Raw genomic sequence first — 22,646 nt, forward strand, 5'->3', positions numbered from 1 at the left:
AATATTGCTTTTTATAGATATGCACAGTTGTTAGCCATGCATGTACAATGCATTTAATTTTCATTTCAGCTGAAAGTAAATCACAGACTTGGTTTAGAAAAAAATATCCAAATAGCCATGATTTTTTCATTTCAAAGCATGTGTAATTTATCATAGAACAAAAGTGGTAAACTGGGAATTTGAATTCATGAAAAAAAAAAAAAAAAAAAAAAACTGTTTAAATTTTGAATGTGCATGCTGAGATGCATATTGTTCTTGACAGGTGGATGCAGCTTGTATATGCAAGTGGCTGAAGAATACGTGTCTCCCATTCGGATTAGGCACGCCATATTTATTTTCATTACCGCCAGATGACAGTTGCTCACCCAAGATACAGAATTGATTAGGAAATCCTGTTTTGTACGTATCTGCCGGGAATAAATAAAAATGTGAAAATTTGATCCATCACATCAATGAAGATGGACAAATATTGAAGTGACAGGGACAGGACAAATTGAGCAGCAGACGACAGCCTCGTGGAGCAGAAAGAACCTGTTCACATTTCAGGATGTTCATCAATTTCCTGACACGCAGCTCTTGGCGCCTGCCTGGTATTATTTGTGACCTTTCATTTTGAAAATGTTGTTGAAAACAGAGTATTTCTTGGAATAATGTTAGATCGCCAAAGTGGCTGATGATAACCTGTTGAGAGCAACCAAGAAATAATAAATATTAAAGATTAAAATCTGCACTGCATCCAGTTCTTCATTGAATGACAAACTACAGCCTAGGCTACTGAGCCCTTGTGTAAAGTGATTTTAACTATCATCCTGTAATAGAGATTTAGTAGTCGCCTGAGTTCTCTTTCATATGGAGTCATCCTTTGACCTTGGTGGTTTAAACTACCTGTAATATAACCTGTCATGACTAAGAGGTGATGATATAATCTAGGAGTCCTTCTAAAACCAGCCTGGTGATAACTTCTCCAGCTCCACCATGCTATTTTTCTATTACATTGTTCACATCCAGGGCCAGAGCCTGTTAATTCTGCTTTATGGCTGGAATGGAGGACTCTAATCTTCAATTTCCATGATCACTTCATTCTGTAAAAGCCTGTAAAATACATCTCATGCTAGAAAGTGAGAATTTTATTAGGGTGTTTGCCTCAAAGTAAAATATTGCCTACTTGTAAGACAGCACTTTCCCTCATATGCTACAGTATAAGCTCAAGCTTAGCCAGAGATGTGTAGCTAGCAATTAAAGTGAAATATTCAAGCATAAACCAACTATTCATCTGACTATGCTCAACTGGAAAAGGCACACTCATGGAAAATGATGTTTTTCATTTCAAGGTTACTTCAACAACGTCTATTGATAGTGGTGATGGTCCAAGTGCGAGACTACTGTGGGCGTCAGCTTTAAGACCAACACTGACGTATAGTCTAACACAAAAGAGAGAGAGAAAAAAACTCTCATCCATAATGGATGTTTGCAATGATCTCAATGTTTATTGAGGTGTTCATTTTGCCTACAATGCTAGAATGGCCTTCCCTCTCTTAACCGACTGATGTATTTTCTTTCCTTTGCCACAGCTCAAATTAGCTGGCCGGCAAGAAATTATGCATCTTTTCAATGAACCCAGATGGAGCAACCAGGCGGTGCGGTGCCCCTACTATCATGAAATACATACTGAAAGAGAAAATTGTGTGATTGGCTCTGATTGCTAAATAACGTCTCACTAAAATATCTAAACGCTGGCTTTCCTGCCTCACCTTCCAAGACACAGCTATCAGCTTAAGCCACATCAAACATGATCACTCTGCAAATGGAGTAAAATGTAAATAAGGCCGACAATGGTAGGTGACTAGCTGGAGGCAAAAAACTGGGGATGGGACGGTATCATCACATGGAGCGATAACTGGTGAACCTCTTCCATACCAAACAAGGCAGTGTGCATGCATTTTACCCTCAGTTCTGGGCTCACTTCTGATGTCGGCTTCTTTTTTTTTTGCCTTGGAGGAAGAGTGGGAGAGGACAATACTGTACTGCACTGCAGATGACAGGAAATTATGTGTTCAAGAAGCATATAATTATCAATCAGTCCAAAAATTTAAAAAATAAAAAAAAGTAATGACTCACTGAAAAAGTGTGGGTGCTGGCACGGTTGTCAGTAAATTTACATCCCAATTTAAAAAAAAAAAAAAAAAAAAAAAAAAATTAAAAAAAATATGGCGCATGTGTAACATAGCAATATTATCAAAGACGACAGGCTTGACTGTGATTTGGGCTGTGAGGTTGACCTGTGAATAAGGTATTTGTGGTAAGCATCACTGCACTGTAAATAACATTAAAGAAACCAACGTATTGTGACCTTTATACATATATTCTGGCTTTCCTCTTCGTCTTCGTGTTTTATGGCAGTTGGCATCCAGCTTATGCGTGCATTACCACCACTATTATATCTTTTATACAGCTATTATACATATACGATTGTTTTTATACAATATTCTCTGTAATATGAGACTCCTTAGTTACTTACTTATATATTTGTTTATTGCAGGGCTATTCTGAGCCTTGATCTGCAGAGGATATTTTGGTGTAAAGACTTATTCTATGGATATGTATATTCTGCAAAATAGCAAACAAACAAACACACAAATAAATACATAACTGCTGTTTCTGGTATAATAAGACTTGACTTTTCTCTGGCTTTGGTCATGACTTAATCTGGACCTCATTTGGCTTGGAGTTTTCCTGTTTTTTTTTTGTTTTTTTTTGCTCGACTAATGTGGTGGTATTTTAGAAAAACAGTCGAAACCGTTGCACTACACTAACGGTCCCGGTCCATTTTCTTACAGTGTAGCAGAAAATATAATCGAGACAAAAGCTACCGAGAGGGAAATTGGACTGAACTCCGCTTGGAACAAACTTTATCAGCATTCGAGTCGCAGCACCTCATAGTTCTCTGTTAATGTGGATGTAACTGATCTCTACAAATTGCTCTTTACTTTTTCAGCTATAATGAAATGCTTTGCTAGAATTTGAATTTCTAGAAAAACAAAAACAAAAAAAAAACGTTTATTGTTTTTACCTGTTGGATTTTTTTTTTTTTTCTTTTTCTTCCCAAACAGTTCATTAAACCCAAGCAATTTGGCACACACCGTGTACTGGCACTTAAAGTTAAACAACACTTCAAGTGGTTTATTCCAGAGATACTGCCACAAGATTAAAATTCTTACTCATGCCTTCAGACATCATTTTTGTTTTCATTGTTTGCGGTTTTCCTCCTACAGATCACTTATCAACAGCTTTTCTGCTAACTTTAGCCCGTGGACCCTAAATCAGTGGCTGATTGGGTTGCCATCTGTGCATGCAAAAGAGGCACTTCACTGAAAATATATATAGATATATATAAATAATGAAATAATAAGACGAATATTTTTATAAAAGGGACTAACTTTGATCCTCCCAACAGTATACTTCACAGAAACTTTGGGTCATAATATGCTTTAATCTACATTATTTTACTGAGCTCTAATTAGCACAACACAAAGATTCAGTGTCCTCCAATGACATCGCTGGAGGACAAATTCAAACTCATTGACTCTTGATAACTCTAAAACCAAATGGAGTTGGGCAAAAAATGTTTATAGTTTTGGGATGAGTGTGAGATGAGATACATAATAATTCAGCTTTGTCTCTGTTTTTTTTTTTTTTTTTTTCCCTTTTGGTGAAGTGCCTGTTTAACATGCACAGATGGGTTGCAGAACCCATTCGACTGCTGAATTAGGATCAACAGATTGATGTTACCGGAAAAGATGCTGCTAACTGATCTGCAGGAGGAAAATGAAAACAATGAAAACGAAATGATCTCTGAAGGCAAGAAGTTGCATTTTAATCTTCGTGCGCCATGCCTACAAATTATGGCAACAACTAAAAGCGTTGTTTGTTTAGGAGCGTCTGAGGCTGAGAGCCAGTACACAGCACATGTCAGATCTTCTGGCGCCTCTGAAGGTTTCAGGGAGCTGTTTGGGAAAATAGCTTAAAACCTGATGAGTTCTTTCATATACGCTTTATATGAAATTCAAGCGAAACTAAAACATTGCAACCACATATGAAGCAATCTAGAGCCCAGCACCAATAAACAAAACAGTGCAATTACTAACGATTAATAAGGTTATATTTACATCACATTTTCCTTGCATTTCTCACACTTTTTTTTTTCTGTTTGAGTGGAATCGGTCACACGTTCTGTTGATATGCTGACTGTTTCTATAATTAGCTCGCTTTGGCTTGGATTGTGGATGTTGTCTTGGAAACTAATGAAAGGACGCCTGCTTACAGGAACCATGGTAGTGCAAGTGGCAGCCACAGATGCAGATGACCCCACATACGGGAACAGCGCCAGGGTGGTCTACAGCATCATCCACGGCCAGCCCTACTTTTCAGTGGAGCCAAAGACAGGTAGGTACAACAGGTACATCACCAAGAGACCGTCACTCTCCCCTATTTTCACACTCCATAGTGCAGTCTGTCTATTTACATAGTATATGTGTGATTTATGTAGCTTTCCAGTCATCGACACACTGTAGCCACCCTCAAGGAGTACAAATCAGTGGTGTATAGATGCATTTTGCCAGTATTCTTCAGAAGGAAATAGTTCCTAATGAAACTCTTCGCCCCTGAGGGCTGTGGATTATGCCGGGTATCTGTATCATTGTTTTTGGAAAGAACTGCTGCTATGGAGTTTTTTTTTTTTTTGTTTTTGTTTTTTTTGCATGTCCATTTTATGATTGTTTTAGCTCCATACAACCATACCCATACAGCGCTTTTGTACCCAGGAGCTGGGAGACGAGCAAACCTTTCAAAATCACACAAAAACTATCTGGATCGCACTCAGGCTAAGTGGGAAAATATATTTTTGCTTGTGTTTGGGGTGAACTATTCCTTTAATGTATGGCTATTTTTACAGTAGAATCTCCTTCAAGTTGAATCTTCAATATTTTTTTTTATTGATTTGATGCCGGGTTAGTAAAGATAGCATCCACAGAATGCAGCTGACTTCTAAACTGTCATGTGGTGCAATGTAGATAACAGTAATAGAATTAGAAAGCAGAGTAAAATACCCTGAGCAGAGGGCTGAAATGAGGTGCGAGATAAGATGTGAGTTAGTTTGTTGACTTGTAGAGTGTTGTGTACTGAGAAATGCAGCTACATCTTCATCGCTGGCTCATTAGCCACTGCCCTGCTGAGGCTCGACTACTCCATGCAAAGCGCTCTCGGAAGAAAACAGAAAATATGGGCCATCCCATAATATTGGGCTTCATTCTCCATTTTGAGAGCAACACATACCCACATGCTGAGACTTTATGAATGTGGTTCTAATTCCTGAACTGGAAAGAGCCACTGCAGTGCAGTCAGTTATTTTTCACACTCAGACAGCCACTAAAATAAGAGGGGTGTTCGACAACAAAAACATTACAGTGACCTGTAAGGTTTGCCATAAACATTCAATAAGCCTAACCACTGGAAGAAATTGGAGCACTCTAGAAAAAAAATGAATTCATATGACAAGAAAGGAATTACTTCATACCGCATTGACTTTATTGCTGTGGTGTCTGTGGAGCCGCAGGAAAGGTGTCATGGACATCGAAATTTCAGCACACTTAGCTCTAAAGCCTGCACAATATTCTGAGATTCCTCTGTTGTTTCTCGTTTTCTGGAGACTTTTCCAGTTTTCTGCAAATGACAACTTTTACCAAAGATTTCATTGGTGAACATTTACATGTTTGGGTGAACGTTTGCATGTTTTATCCACAGTAAATGAAGAAGTGCTTCATGTACGCCCTGCCAGCTCCAAAGGGACTACTCAGAGGCTGCAGAATCTTTGATTTAAGTGGAGAGTTCCTCCTGGTTCTTCAGAAGCAAAACTTCTGGGGGCTCATTAACGTGTTAAAAGACTCGTATCACCTTACTTAAGATGAGATCTTCCAGAGTGAGCATGCACATCTTTGAAGCAATTACCCTGAATTATTATTCCGCTTTTAACTTGTGAATTTGTGTCTGTTTCCGTTCCTCTGAACTTTTAAACACCAGGCAAGATTTTTATGTAATAATCCAGTCGTTTTATGAGCCTTAATCACAAAGTGGGGCTGCAGCAGAGAGCAGCACCCATTCCCTTAATTAAGACCCTGAATACACCCTGTTTGATCAAAAATTTAATTCTGGTGTCAAGTATGCGCACTCCTATAATCAGAAGTGACAAATTAATAATAAAATTGAGTAGTGTCAGCTAAACAGCTTTGTGGGGGCTGCACTCACCATCATGTTTTGTGCCGTTCTCATGCCTTCTAGGGTCTAACTTATATTATTTTTGTTTGTTTGTTTGTTTGTTTTAATGACCAATTCTGACTCTGACTGACGCTGACAACAGCTGATATTTGGTGCCATATTCAATAACTTCAAAAGTGAAAGTTGCCATGCAACACAAGTAAGCAAACAAAGTATTATTAGAGCAAATCTCTTTAATGAAATGGTTGAATAAACAAATTGAACAAAGAGAATAATGCAAACGCAAAATAAAAAGATTAGAGCGATACTGTCAAACAATATTAAAAGTGTAAAAAAAAAAGAACTAGTGAGTAATGTCTTTCATATGAGCAAAGGCATGACATGCTGATATTGGATGTTAAAAAAAAAAGGCAGATTTTGGCCCAATATATCAGTGAACCTGTAAATCTGTCTAACCCATAGTTCAGGGCGTCTCAATGTTTTGATGGCTGAGGGCCAATTTAGGGACCCGACACTGGATTGAGGGCTGCCCAAGAAAAAATAAAACACAAAGTAATTCTAAAACAAATCTTTTCTTTTTAGCCTATTCAAGACTAAAAGTCATGCAATTGTGAATCATCATCATCTGTGTTTTCCAGTGGAGATAAATAATATTTTCTATTATCCTATTTTGTCTGTTTGTAGATGTTTTAATGAAAAACGCGCATGCATGGAAATGGTTTGCAGCCAGTAAAGTAAAATAGACACAATTTATAGATAAAGAGGCTAAAACAGATTTGTGAAAACTAACTACTATACCGGGCCATGTAGTTTTGTGCTCCGTGAACAAATGAACTTTTATGACTGGTATCATCACAGTGTTTTATTTTAACTTCCTTGTGCATTCCATCCACCTGCTTGCAAATCAGGCAGATCACTTTATCTAAACCATGAGGTACAACAAAATAAGAGTTGCTCCATTTCTCCTGAAACTTCCTCTTCACCTCACTAACACAACTTTTTTTTTTCTGCATGGTGGCCCTGGCTCCTCTATCTCACTAACCAGCTAAAATACCTGCAACGATGACGAAATCTGTCTCACAAGTTGCCTAGTTTGCCTTGCAACCATGCCTAACTTGACAGCTTAGTATGGGGACACAGTTTTTCCATTCTTAAAAGCAAAGTACTCTGTGATGTAGGATGCACAAACTGCATGGGATTAACATAAGGTGGGCATGTCTGCAAAGAGGAGACCTGTGGGTGCCCATAGGACCTATTTCATGCAGATATCTGGAGGTCAAAGGTCAAGAGCCCCCTTTGAAAATGTAGTATATCGTTTGATGTGGCCCCAGTATCTTCACTCAGCATTTTCACTCTCTGTTGGCCGAGGTGGAGTTGAAGAGGTTAACTCATCGCAGGTTAACCCACGGGCAACAATTTGTGAGCACCTGCCCTAGTTCCTTCAGGGTAAAATTATAATGGTTTGCCAAATTTTTCTGCAAGAAATTTCAAACAATCACCTCTTGTTAATGTTTGCAACTATCAGTGTGCAAAGTTGCCAAGTGTACTTTTAATACTTCCAAGCACACAGGTGGAGTCAGTCCTCTTGCTGTAGAACAGTGGTTAGTTTATTAACCTGTCAAACAAGCAGGAACACACACAGACACACCACACAGCCTCCGGGCTGTCGATATAACCCCTCTGCCCGTCTCTGCCGGACCACAACTGATTATGCCGGGCTCCCTTGCCAGCCACGTACAGGGTGATTGGATCTCATGGTTATGAAATGCAATATTGGTGTCAAAATGAAATGGCATGGATGGCCATCAGAGAGGTGTGACTCCACGTGGGATTTGATGCAGGGAAGCGTGAAGACATGCTCTTTGGCAGGGGCGGCCCAAATAACCCCCTGACAACTCACTGTAAGAGGAGGGCTTATAAAACAGTAACCTGCGTGTCAGGGGAAGAAAGTCTTTACTGTCGACAAGTCCCTGTCGCTTCAGAGTTTCTTGAGAATGTCTAAACAGTGGTTTCTCTTATCTTTTTATTGAAAGACTATGGGTCAGAGTACTAACTGAGATAAATCTGAGGTTGTGTTCACTTGATTACCTGAACACTATGACTGTCCTGATACTGATCGCTATATTATTGTATTCCAAGCCATAAGAGCAATATTATGCCAACTGATAATACTAAATATTCAATAATTTCTGTTTGTATATACTGTATTTCACCTACAAGGGACAGTTGGCCTTTGTGGACACATTTTAAATACAGTTTAGTGGAATCTTAAAAAACAGCAAAAAAAAAAAAAAACAAAAAAAAAAAAAAACAAGCAAATGTCTCACAAAATCAGTGAAATTGAGAAGCAGTGTTTTTCCTGTCAGTTTACACCCGTAGCCGTTCAAAAGCAACTGCCTAAGGGAATTGAAATCTGTGCCACTGTTGATTTGTTTCTATTGGTTTCTTGTAAAACCAACATCTTGTTCTGTTGTCAGCATTAGCACGGTAGCACCTTAGTACCTTATTTGTTTGCATTCATTCTTCTGTGCTTCAGATGCCGTTTTTGGACTGAAAAATGGAAGCCAAAGACAATGCAGCTGTGCATCTGTAATTAGGTGTTGTACTGAGTGCCAGTTATTCACTGAGTCGTTCACAAGCGACTTATTCCATTTAACTACATTTATTCGCTATTGTCAGATAGTTAAAGCAGCCTGTTCAGTGTGTATCAACTCTTACTTTTGCGGCTTTATATATTTAAAGAAAGTAAGGCTGTAACATTAAGAAGCAACATCAAAAAGAGAAGAACTAACAGCAAAGCCTACATTTATCATGAGGTGTCTGCGAAACGATTCAAAGACTGAGTCGAGCACAGGACTGATGGAAATTTCACTGCTTGCCTCTGGCCGCTCAATGATCTTAAACAAACTTTGTGAGATCGCTTGAACCCATCAATGAGTCTCAAGTGAGACTTCATGACACCAATACTAATCAGAGCGAGAGCAGACATTTACTTAAGTGATGTTCAACCAGCATGTCTGTCCCTCAGAGCCCCCCCATTCATCTCATAGCATGTTTTTTTCGTCTTTTTTTAATATATAAATACAAGGGCCATCCAGCTCAATGAATTGAGCTCATACTTTTACAACATCGAATGACTTGTTTTTCATTAGCTAAGTGGACTATTTGAATCCCAAGGTTGACTTTTCAAAAGCTTTAATGGGTTATGATTGCTTAAGTGGCCTGTAGTAGGCCTACTGTGCTGCATGATATCCTGTGCATACTGTTCATACTGAGAAAATCAAAGTTATCTTGATCAGCACGGTAGAAAAGAGAGAGCACAATAGGTTTTGTCATATTTCTTAAGACATCCATGTGCTAAAAGGGTTCATGGCATCCTTAGATCCTCAGTGACAGGCCGTTAGATGAAGACATCGTGGCACCACTTTACTTTTGCTCATTTCCTGTTACAAAACAGTTCAGTGAGGTGCACAGGCGACTGGGCTGAAAAACACCAAATACAGCAATACACAGGGGCCAAACAAACTGTGTACCCTTCAAGATTTGTAAAATGTCTTGCTGGATCACACACGAGGTGTTCAATTTGCTTGTGTTGCTGTAGTTTCTGGTGCGTTTGTGTGTATGTGTTTATTTATTGCTTTGTATTGGGGGGATTATGAATTGGTTTCCTTCTGTTCACCCTCCCGTTTGTTTATTCAGTTATTTGTCCATTTGGTCATGAATCCTAAACAATATATTAAGACACAGCAGATCGGATTTTCACAGAACTTGGAGGGACAATGCCTCACTCTACTGTCATGCTACATTTTCAATATGACATTGACCGGCCCTAAGGGGGCGCTACATTGTTTGTTTAATCGTCCCTGTGTCACATGTAATATCTCTGACACCAGCAGTGGGATGTTGACAAAACTTGGAGATATTATTGCTGTGCTCTTGGAGACTTTTCCAAATTACAAATTACAATGACTTTTCCAAATTACATTGGCCCCAGAGCTGCAAAACAAGGGGACTTATTTCATACTGATTGGCCGTGAGGGAGCCTGCACCATTTCTAGGGGATTACATGTTTACTGCCGCCTTTTGCATGCTGTCAGTACCGTGCATCTTGCAGAGCACACCAATGCAGTGAAGCGCTACCTTTTCGACAGCAGCCCAGGATTGAGCGTTGTGGGATGAGTGTTGTGGTTCTGTCTTTGTAAGTTACTAATTAGTCCCATTTGCTACACAAGCCTGGGCCATAGGAGAGGGTGACTTTGACAAAGTGCCTGGGCTGAAATACACTCTCCAAGCTCTGCACTGCAATACTGCACTGGCGATTAAGTGGCAGAGGGCTAATGGTCAGGGGGTGGGGGAGTGTGGGAGTGGGGATGTGTGTGACCTGGTGTTAGGGGGGTTGCATCCTGGCTTACTTTAGTATAACAAGTCTCTTTACTCTGGTTCTTAATCCCAAATTGAATCTACAAGGTGCCCTTGGGAAAAGTACTTAATCCTGAATAGCTCCAATAACATCCAAGCAATGCATAATGTCGGCAAAATACATAAGTTGCTGCGCTTAAAGGTGCTCAGTTAAGACAGCATTTTGTAATATATCTTGACTGATAGCATGTAGTTTAGTTTGAAGGTGAAGCCGAAATGGTAATGCAGTAAGGAGTGTGTTCTAATTGATGGCAGGCTCAAGGAGGTTTGAACAGCTGCCTCAAGCCCCGCACACCTTGGCGATATGGCAAGTCTTTCAGAAACAATCACTCGCACGCATTAGCGCTGCTCAGCATGCATGCGTACTCGCACACAAAGTCTGGAATAATAAGGGAAGAATTTAGTTCACGGAAAATGCCAGGTGCCTGAATGGAGGAATAATTACATTCTGAAGGGAGTATTTAAGATGTGACACCGCGTGCCTCTGCGTGTGACACGGATATGACACCTGAATACGACAGGCTCTTGTGGACAGACTGAACTTTGTCTATTCTTGCTCCCCTGGTCACGCGGAGGGGAAATCTAATTAAAGTTGAAATACTCAAATAACGGAAAAGGCCAAGTCCAATCCTTGTGTACTGTAAAGCTGCTCTTGTCACTCATCCTGTGTGATACTGAGATGCCGAGGTCAGGGGGAGATGGGTTTCGCTGTGATCTGCCTCTGATTAAGATATTAGCATGACCTTTTGAAAGCCTTGCGTCTTCTCCTAATCTGCACTGATCAACATGTTTTTTTTTTTTTTTTTTTACTCTGCCCGCTGCTGTAAAAGTGTGTATTGTTCCCCTGTATAAGCTTCTTCTTGTGTTGACTGCACTGACTAGAGAACATTACAGCTGAAGGCTACATATAAATCTGGCTGCCTCCTGCTGTTCAGGCAGGTAATATAGAGATGGCTGTTCTATATATATATTTTTTTTATTCTAATAGGAAACAGCACATACACTTATGCACACACAATCACACACACAGAGACACACACACACACACGTGCACACCTCCCTTAAGCTTAGTATAATAAATGGATGGACCCTGTGTACCATAACATGTTCGATGCTTTCTTTTTTGTTGTGTGCTCTAACGGTAATGTCCTAATGATGCATTTCAGCAACACAGGCTCAATAATATGGCAGGCAGAAAGGCTCACAAACACCGTGCAACATATTCTATACACATGGTATTTCTATACTACACATGTTCTTCTGTTTTTCTATACTATATGCTTTTCGTCTGTGCTATAATTTTCTTCTGTATGCTTGTGTCTGTGCTGTGTACTGCAAAAATCTTTAACCGGACAAATCAACAACAACAATCTCCTATTAAACGCTAAAATCTTGCTTTCTCTTAAAACAAGGGAGGAAATCTGCCAGTTGGATGAAATAATCCCACTTGTTTCCAGCACTAATCAATTTGTTTCCAGAATTTTCTTGAAGCAAGTGTGATGTTCTTGATACGAGTGGGCTGATCTGCCTTATTCTGCCTTGTTGTGCCATGTGCTTCCCAGGAAAAGCCCTGAAACAAAATGAAGATGCATTGTAAACAAATGGATCACTTTACGTTATCCCATAAGTTATCTCATTCTCCTGAAATAATTTTTCACTTTAAAAAAAAAAAAAATACATTTTTGCAGTGTTTATTTTGGTGTTGTTCATGTGTATGCTTTCGTTTTTGTCATTTTGACAAATTCATAAACTTGTGCATATGACTCAAATCTGCTTTTACATTGCACTATCTGTTATTATCCAGCTGGGAAGCCGGATTTGACTCCTCTGCTGGTCTGACTAGTCAACCGGAGGACTGTAGTCAAACCTAAGTTCCCCACTGCCAAATAATGAATGGTGCAGTGCTTTTGAATTTATATACATTTAAGCACATGTAACAGCAGATGTGTGTTGCATGTAGAAATTTATGAGCGTGTTGAAGTAGAACAAAATATGAGCAAAATGTATAGCCCAGACCAGCACTGCTCAACTGGTCTAGTTTCAGGTTGCACATTTGTTCTTAGTCATCAAGTTACGGTCCGTGCAAAGCCAAACGTATGGGACCCATTAAACTGTAGTTTCTAAAATGAAAACTGCAGTAGTCCACAGTGCTTATAAAATTAAAAAAAGGCCATTACAACAGCATATAGAGATTAATTCAGACCTCCAAAACTCAATTTTATATTTTCAGAGGCATACTACTGTTGTGAATCTTGCCAGCTTCCTCTCCATCAGTGAAGCTAGTATTGCTTATATTGTTGCAGTGTGGAATGATGCATCAAAATAAAAGCGCTGCACTGGATATTAGTTATAATTCAAGTTTTTGTTTGTTTGTTTTTTTTTGAAAAAGTGGACTTACCCACGGTCCACTCAGAAACAACCTGTGATCCACTGTTGGACTGCAGCCCACAACTTCAGAACCACTGGCATAGACATAAGCAAACACAAACACACAAATATAGAATGTAGCTTAGACATTAATGTGCAGATAAACATAAAAAATGTTTTTGAGCATCGCAGAGCGTATTCACTCCAGTGAATCTTTCTGCTATATGTGACCTGTGTTTGGAGCATGATGCTTGAAAGTCACCCAGTATAAACTACCTGTGCTGGAGATTTTATTCCCTGATGGTATGGCCTGTTTTGTGTTATGGGATCCATTCCCTGTGAGTAGAATGCCTGGAGGTTTAGCAAATCACATACTGCACCATTCATGTTTAAGTGTTCATCACCTTCGTCATTACCTCTCATAGCTGCGTGTAGGGCCAGAGGCTTCTTTCAAAGTCCACAATTTTATTTCCTCTTCCCAAGACAAATGTCAAGGATCTGGGCTTTAGCAGGCTGTGTGGCCCACCCGTCTGCCGCCAGTGGTGTGGAGACAGCTAGATAAATGCATGGCTACGATGCGTCTGGCTTGCACCGGAGGCAAGGAGTCACGGCGTGATGCGAGGCCGTGCCGTGATAGCGACAGAAGGATTTTAATCATTGCCTCTCCCCAGGAATGACACCAGCGCCGCGCGGGGTAACAGAGATAGAGAGCGAGGGGGGCTGGCACCCAGCAGACAAACAACAGCCTCGCAACATAGCCGCGTGGATTAGCTGTGTCGCTCTGTGAGAAATATGTGTGCTCCTGGCCAGGCGAGAGGAGAAACACATCGCTGTTTTTTAGTGTGCCGGAATAAGGATTCATGGCATCATTAACCACAGCCAATATCTCTCAGGCTCCAACACACCAAGCTGATATTAAATAAGTATATCAATTGTGTGTGAAGCCTATCTATGGTTTAGTGAGAGTATTCATTTGTCTCACTGCTGGCTGCACAAACTTAACATCTTTCCTAGTGGGTTTATTTTACCTTTTAGAAGCCGTCCGTTGTAACTGTTTTTTTTAACGCAACCATTACCCAACTTTCTCCTCGGCTTTACTTTTCCCCTATGTTTAAAGGTGGCTCTTTCAAGTCTAGACCTGCTTGTTTTGTCCCTATGTTGATGTCGTACGGAGTAGAGAGCAGGAAAGTTTTATTTTGTTTGTGCCTAGCTAGTATTAAGGGACCCCTGTTGGATTGAAGGCTTGAAGTAAGCTTTCTGGTGTAAGTCAGTAAACAGGGTTCACAGGTGTCACAACAGCAGACACTGGAGCAGCGCTGATGCTCTTTAATTGGCTACAAGGTTACACTGTGGGAGAAGCAGCAGAAAGCTGATGAATGGATAGATGGAGAAAGGATACAGGGAGCAGATGGATGAATACTCACATACACAGCACGGAGATGGATGGTTACATTTTCCACATGAAGGCATCAGGCTTTAAAAAAAAATGAGCTGACATGTTTTGACTTTATTGTTGAGGCTTAACTAAAGGAGAGAGAAGGCAGCAGTGCTTTTCCCCAATGGCACATGACAACGTCCCACTGTTCATTATTTAGTGCAGTACCAAAATGGCATGTTTTGTCGAGCAACCGCAAAAGATTATTGCTTTATTGACCACCGTCATCCCACTGTAAGCCCACTGGCAGGGACTTTGGATAAAGAAGTGGACAGCTCAGTATAATTTGACTAACTGAGCCGTTTAGTTAGACCAGCCAATAACAGTTTTCAGCAAGAGGGGCTTCAATGGCACTGATAAAGAAAGGCGCACAGAAACAATTAAATACTTAATGGGACTATTTATTTTCAAGTACAACATGTTGACAGTCAAAAGACATTTTGGCATATTCCTTCATTTTTCTCTTGAAGTCTTTTGACCCACTTTTCTCAATCTGTCCTCCTGCCTTTGTTCCTGAATTGAGCTTAATTGCAAACTCTTGTGTGTCTGGGTTGTGTGTGTGTGTGTGTGTGAGTGTTGGGGGAGTATGTGCATGTGTGTGCTTGTGCTTTTATCCTTGTCATTTGATCCTGCTTGAGTTGTTAGACCTTCGGTGTGAGGTTTTGAGCATTTTTTCGGAGCAGAGGTGATTTGGGCTGGTTTATTGTCTTCAGAGGGCTTGTTTAGGATTCAAATTCAGATTTAGGTTAGTGTAAACGTTTAAGTTAGGCATGTAATGACAAGGGTTAAGGTAAGAGTTAGGGTTTAGGGACTTAATTTACTTGGTGGAAGGTGTTCATAAGCAGCGGATGTGTGTGGAATTTAGTATAAAAATAGCACACACCCAGTGAGGAACAAACTGGTGATGTGGATTTGTTCATGACTGCCAAAAAACAGATGTGCACTTCATCCAAAAAAAAAAAAAAAAAAAAAAAAAAAAAAAAAAAAAACAGGTATTCACAGTAATTAAAAAATGGTTGGCATACAGTTCATGCATTGTAATCTATTGTATTTATTTATTTATTTATTTATTATTTGCTGTTTTCATTTTTACCCTACTTCAAATGAGCCTTTGAAGACTGCAAACATTCTTGGTAATTCAGGGTCTCAAACAACACAGTCCCTGTCAAGGGCAAAGCTTCCTGAAAATTCCACAATTCATGTAATGAGCAAATAAGTACATTTTTTTTCCCGTGCCCCCTGAGATCGGACCTCAATTACATGTCAAATTCCTGTGTAATTTAAAGGATTATAAGAAAATTTTCAGGTGCCAACTATAACCAAGAGCCCCTCTTTGATCTGCTTCATCAGGCTGTGAATGCGATAAAGCAACTAAAAGTGATTCATTTATTCAAGAACTATGTGCTGTGGCTTTGCAGGGTCCTTAATGAGTAATCTTCCATGTTCTGTAGGAATCATTAATAAGTGCTTTTTAATGAATGAAACACATTGTGTGGCAAGTCATTAACTTTGAAAGCAACAGTGATTGCCTTTGAAGGATTAGGCCACTTTTCTTTGCATTTAAATGTGTTGTGTTAATTTTTTCTGGAATTATCACCTTTTGTAGTCAAGAGATAAAGTTGTGATTATAAAAAATGCCATTAATTGGGAAAATCTGCTGCAAGCAATTTTGTGATTATGCAGCAACTTGACACAAGCTGTGGCATAGTGTAACACAGGTGTAAACTGACTGCTGGAGACATATAGCAATCACTAATATATGATAGTCGGTGTTGTTACACATGGATCAATTATGACAGGGGGACAGACAGGTAATGGCTTCCCTGACAGCCAGCATGTTGCTTTATTTGCAATCAGTTTTCTGACAGTGTCTTAACATTAACCGCATCATGTGTCAGGGTATCAAAACTATTTGTCGTGACAGCACAACAATTTAGAGGGCATGTCAGGCTGTTATGTAAGTGAGATACCAGTCTTTTTGCACACACTGCACGAATCATAGATGATACAATCAAGATTCAAAAGATTAGTTCACCCAAAGTGCAAATAAGATATTTCCCCACTTACCCATAGTGCAATCTCTCCATCCCAGGCGACTGGTGAGGCTTCCAGTCTGCCGCGATCTTCCCTGTTTCTCTTCACTCCCAGTGAAATGGAGCTGGATAGGTATTTGTTTATGGTGCTCAAACTGTCAAAAATGTATGTGGAAAAATTCAACAGCAACAGCTTTTTCCAAAAACAATGAGTCGGGTACCTGACATAATCCACAGCCATCTGGGGCAACAAGTTTTGTTGGGAACTATTTCCTGCCAAAGAACACCGGCGGTGTATGTATCTATCCGCCTCTAATTTGTACTTGCTGAAAAACTCCGCAGCTGCAGCACACTTTTTGACATGTAGAATTTTTATGATTTGAGCTCCACAAATGAGAACATATCTAGCCTCATTGTATTGGGGTGAAGGAGGACAGGTACGATCACAGCACACTCAAAACCTCACCAAATCAAACAGAAACTATTTAGACGGATAGACTGCACAAGGGATACGAAAATAATTTTTCTTGGATATTGGCTGAACTGTTGCACTGAATTGATATTGCTACTTAAAAGACAGAATAGTACTTATGAAACACATTTTTCACTTGTCACCCTAAGCATCTCTCTCTCTCTCTCTCTGTTTCCAGGCATCATCAGAACAGCGCTGCCCAACATGGACCGGGAGACCAGGGACCAGTATGTTCTGGTCATCCAGGCCAAAGACATGGTCGGCCAGATGGGAGGCCTCTCCGGCACGACCTCTGTCACTGTTACGCTCACCGACGTTAATGACAACCCGCCGCGCTTCACTCACAGTAAGGCTTCATTCCATTTACCCCTCAGGAGATAGATTGAACTGTATGTTCCCTGTGCAGCTACTCAGCAATCAAAGAAGACCCTCTCTGTCTTGTCAGTGCTTCTTTGTGTGGAAAGTGGGGTTTTGAAGGACCATTACCATCTGAAGAACCACTTGAACCCAGGAAAACCCAGGATATACTAATGTTGTCAGTGAAGTCTTTTTTTTTTTTTTCATGTCATTGCTCTGGCAACAGCAGTGGCCAGAGGCATTATGTCTTCGGGTTGTTCCGAAGTCCCTCCCACTGTCCGTCCGTCCGCCCGTCCGCCTGTATGTCCATACATGCATCCGTCCATCCATCCATCTATACATCCCATTCTTGGGAGCTTGATATCTCAGGACTGCTTTGAGGGATTTGGCACTCTCAAATTTGGCACACATGTCCAGTTGGACTCAAGGATGAGCTGAGATTTTGGTGGTCAAAAGTCAAAGGTCAAGCTCACTGTGAACCCATTCTTGTAAACGCGATATCTCAGAAACGCCTGAAGGGAATCTCTTTGCATCTGGCACAAATGTCCACTCGGACTCAAGGATAATGGTCAATGGTCAAGGTCACTGTGACCTCACAAAACACATTTTTGGCCATTACTCAAGAATTCATATGCCAAGATATTAAGCTTCAGGTGATTATCATTGCACCATGTGATGAATCTCTCTGTCCTCTGTAAAATCCTTTGTTTAATCTCTAAGTGAAGACAACATGTTTCTCACTGGAAATTATTCACTGGAATCACACATCATTATGGTGAAAATTTCCTTTTAGCCCAAAAATACACATAATACTTATTTAATACTTAATTAAATTCCTTCAAATGAGTCTTGACAGATATGAACATGGACATATATATCTACCTTGAAAATAATTGGCCTCAGTCTAGTAGTATAGTCCATGTTTTTCATAAAACAGAAGCAAAACATATTCATCAATAATCCTCATCACTCAACCACCTCCCACCAATTTACCAAGGTTATCGTAGCCTCATTCCTAACCTTGTTAACATTATTCTCTGCACATTTACTGCATTGGTATTTTCAGCAAATATTTTGACTTTTATGGTGAAATTAAAATACAGCTTTCCTGCAAGGTGTGCACCTCCCTGCTTTGCTCCTCATCAGAGCTGGGGGCTGCTATGGTGGTGGATACCAGGATCAATCAGGCTCCGTTTTTTGTTGTCAGCCTATTTCACGGGCTGCTAATGGGTTCCAGGCCGAGCTTTAGGATTCAAAGGCATGCAGTGCTTCTCATGATAATCTGAAGCTCCGGCAATCGGTTTACCGCTGATAGCCTAGCCACTGCCCGGCCGTTGCACTCACCACTGGACTGCCATGAAGTCAAGTCAATTTGCCGGCCCCCAGGGGAGAGAGAGGTTCAAGTTTGCACAACAAGTCATCAATGCCGTTTTAACCCAGTGCTGTCATGCTGGGAAGAAAGAGACTTTGGAGGAGTTCTTGGCTTTGCCCCTGCTGTCGCCCTCGCCGGGTCATGGGTCAGAATCGATAGACCATTACAGAGCATCAGAGCTGATAGAGTCCAGAAGCTATAGCTAGTCCTTGGAAGGGAGGAAGGGAAAGGAGCCAAGGTTAGATGCATGAGTGGAGAGGTTGGGGGAGAGGGGCGGGGGGAAAGATGTGGGTGCAGGGGCGAAAGGGAGGGAGGAAAGCAATTTTTTGGTCTTTTAAAGAGCTGCTATTCCACGGCAAATTAAAAAGCCATTACAAAGATTACACGGCAGCAAACAATGTCAGGCAGATTAGCATTTAGACGGCGGTTGAGGGAGACACTAGGGTGAGGAACACAGAAAGGTCTGGTAATGAGCTCTGCCATGGTGATTGGGGAGATTATGATTATGAATATGATTCCCTTCTTTATTCTTATAAGAGTTTTTTAAATCCGAAGGTTCAGACAAAAGCTCAGGGAACACAATGGAGAGTTTCTGAGTAATAGAATCTTTGAGTGGACATTTCATCCCGTGAAGTGTACCATGGGGATCTAAGCCCGACTCTTGTTCGCTTTGGTCAAGCCATAACCCCGCTACATCCAGAGAATGTTCGGGAAGCAGCATACATTATAATCCCTCTGCAAATCCATCAGAGTTATCAAATATATTCTTTCACCCGTAAAACAAATACTCTAAATTCACTATCAAACAGAATTGAAGAGCATCTTGCTTCCATAATTTAATGTATTTCCTGCTATAATAGGATACTGGGGCGGGACATAATGTGGAAGAAATCATTGAGAAGTGCAAGCTAATAGGATATCAGGGAGAGAAAGGCAGTTTTATTTGATGGAGGGGACAGAGGGTGAAGATAGTTGCAAAATTTGTGATGGTGTAATTAGTTGGAATTTTCATATTCACCTAGTGGTAAGTTATCAGCTCATCACTAGCGGTGCATAGTTTCCATCAACTGAGGGTGATGAGATTTATGGGTCAGACCAGGCTCCAACCAAAGCATCAATGGAAGCTAGAAAATGGCTAGACCAATCAGAAAACCGAGAAGCTGCAGTGTGCTGAATTGGAAACCAGAAACAACAGAGCACCAACAGCCATTTTCCTTACAAAAACAGCAACAAGAATCATGTGCCGACATGCTAACAAGCAAGCGATATGCTTACCAATACCCTTGCTTAGTTTCACCATAACAGTTGCTGCTGTTTGTCTGGTTGTATGAGAGCTCTGACACTCTCATACTGCATCATATGTTTCATTCATCTGGCTGCTGCTGCTTTTCCAAACAATTTGAACCGGATAGTGCTCAAGAGTACAGCGGCAAGAAAATCAGAGTATGGCTCTGTGAGGCTATAAAAATACAATAAAAATGGAATTTTTCATGTTGTTTATTATGATTTAAAAAATAAGCTGATGTGGCAAAAAGTCTGTTTTCATTTCTTTATGACTTTAAAGTACAGGAAAGTGAAGAGTGCAGTCGTTCTTTAATGCACTGATGTTATCTTAATTGCATATTACATGTGTCCACTGCAGATTCCACAGACTAAACTGCAGTATGCAGCACTATCTAATGGCTTTTTCTTCCATGTGTGTCACTGCTGCTGCCTGTCTCTGTAATGCAACATGAAGTTATTGAGGAACCACAGAGTCAAATCAAAGCTGCGGTGTACAACAAAGCCCAGCTTCATGAAGGTGAGCTGGTACAGAAATAAGCACATCCATTATTACTATCCGCTCCTGTCCTACCTTCTTTTTGCAGAGAATTATCAGTACACAGTGCTGGAGTCGCTGCCGGTACAGTCTGTGGTGGCCAGAATCAAAGCGGCTGACGCTGACATAGGCTCCAACGCAGAGATGGACTACAGGATCATGGATGGTGATGGGCCTGGCATGTTCAATATCACAACAGATGAAGACACACAAGAGGGTGTCATCATCCTTCTCAAGGTACAACACCAAGAAAAGAGGGGGGAGTAGGTGCCAAATATGCCATAGATTTATTAATAACTTTAATTAAAGAGCAGATCTTATTTTTGATGTACAAGGGCTAAGAGCAAATGTTCTACATTTCAGGATTTTTAGAGAATTTGAAATGGTCTCCTCACTCCGGAGAGGTGTGACAGCTTGTTGCTGTGGTTCTTTTGTTGGCCACAAGCCGTACTTTGTCAGATGGTACAATTTGATCTTTTGTTAGTTTTGCACCAACCTCAGACAATTACAACAAAGAAGAGAGCCATCGACGATGAAAGTGTCACATCAATGTTCTTCTGCTGTATATTACAGGTTACAATGGGGAGTTCAATAAGCCAGACAAAGTGGCATGTTTCAAAAGCATTAATTTTAGAATTGGCTTTCACCATGTTGGCCGCCTTTCTTAAAATCAATAATATTGCTTTTGCAGCAAGAAGTCAATATAAAAACATCAACAAATGATTTTGTTTAAGTCTGTGTGTCAAGTTATACAGGGTCTTAGAAATCCACGGCCATCACTGCTTTCAGCCTCTCAGCAATGACCAAGGCTAGCATGAATAACCCCACACATGCTGCACACATATGTTTAGCTTTGCATTTACAGTGCTACACATGTGGAAAAGCCATTGAGTGTTGAAAGTTGAAATGGAAGGTCAGAGTTTTGATTGCTGTGCAGCACCTCACAGTGTAACTCTTTGTGTCACGAGGAAAGTGGCAAGAATCTCTCACATCGGTTTTGTGCTCTCCCTGTCTCCCTACACTAGCCTTTAGACTTTGAAACAAAGGGCAGCTTCTCTCTGAGAATTGAAGCCACCAACAGGAATATTGACTCCAACTTCTTGAGTGCGGGCCCATTTAGCGATACAGCGTCGGTCAAGGTGACAGTGGAGGATGTGAATGAGCCGCCGGTCTTTTCCACACCACTCAGCAAGATGGTTGTGTCTGAGGACGCCAAAGTGGGCACCTCCATTGGGAGAGTCTCTGCTCATGATCCAGACACTTCCAACAGCGCCATCAGGTACTGATAATTTGTTCACCGACCATAATGTTACAAGCAATAAATCTTGTTGTTGCCTCAGCCACTTACACAAGTGGCTAATCTCTCAAATAGCCCCTGCGCTGTTAATTCACTTTACATTCAGCAAAATGGAGAAATCAAATTTACCAGAGCCGTGTGTTAAAGTAGAAATGTACTGTGAGATTCTCAAAGGAGCCAAATAAAGCCTCCAAACTCCTTAGTGAAGACTTATAAGTTTATCAGCAGGTTAATACATTCATCTACTCCACATTATCTACAAACACCCAGAAACTGTAGACTCTCGAAAATGGCCACTTCCCATGTGGCTGTGACACAGACGGTGCCAGATGGTGGGAGTGCTAAGGAGTGCAGCATTTGCAAAAGTGAAATGCCATCTTGAACAAGAGAAGGGCATTCCTGCAGGAGGGTCAAGGCTCAATACTAGTGCCATGGCATTTATGACTCAAAACAAGCACTCAGATTGCCAATCTGTGTGGTGTCGTTCCTGAGATCCCCACTCATTATGCATTAATTGAATGAATACTGTATGGTATTCATGGTTGGTCTGTTAGGATTGTTAGTAATCTTAATCAGAAAATCAAATTACTGCACCATTGTGGTTGTAAATTGCCTCTTTTTGCTGCTGTGACTGTTATCAGCGTCTGCAATATATTGCACTACATCTGTTGAAATTAAAATTATTGTGGAACTAATGCAACCACAAGAGTCAAATTACATTGCAATAATACCCTTTGGATGTAGGCTAATTGAAGTCGTGTTTTTTCAACAGAAATATGAGTTGCTGTGTATACTGAAAGGGCTT

At 40.6% G+C, this 22,646-nt stretch overlaps 1 protein-coding gene across 1 annotated transcript in view; it reads left to right on the forward strand.

Annotated features, from left to right (window-relative positions):
* Positions 1–22,646, forward strand: part of LOC115379103 (cadherin-7-like) — an 89,154-nt gene that overhangs the window by 42,763 nt on the left and 23,745 nt on the right. Inside the window, exons 4-7 of the mRNA XM_030079793.1 lie at positions 4,324–4,443; positions 17,175–17,342; positions 20,594–20,781; positions 21,570–21,823. Coding sequence (XP_029935653.1) covers positions 4,324–4,443; positions 17,175–17,342; positions 20,594–20,781; positions 21,570–21,823 — 730 coding nt within the window. The remainder of the gene's footprint in view (positions 1–4,323; positions 4,444–17,174; positions 17,343–20,593; positions 20,782–21,569; positions 21,824–22,646) is intronic.

Source organism: Myripristis murdjan, chromosome 20 (assembly GCF_902150065.1).
Source record: "Myripristis murdjan chromosome 20, fMyrMur1.1, whole genome shotgun sequence".
Lineage (NCBI taxonomy): Eukaryota > Metazoa > Chordata > Actinopteri > Holocentriformes > Holocentridae > Myripristis > Myripristis murdjan.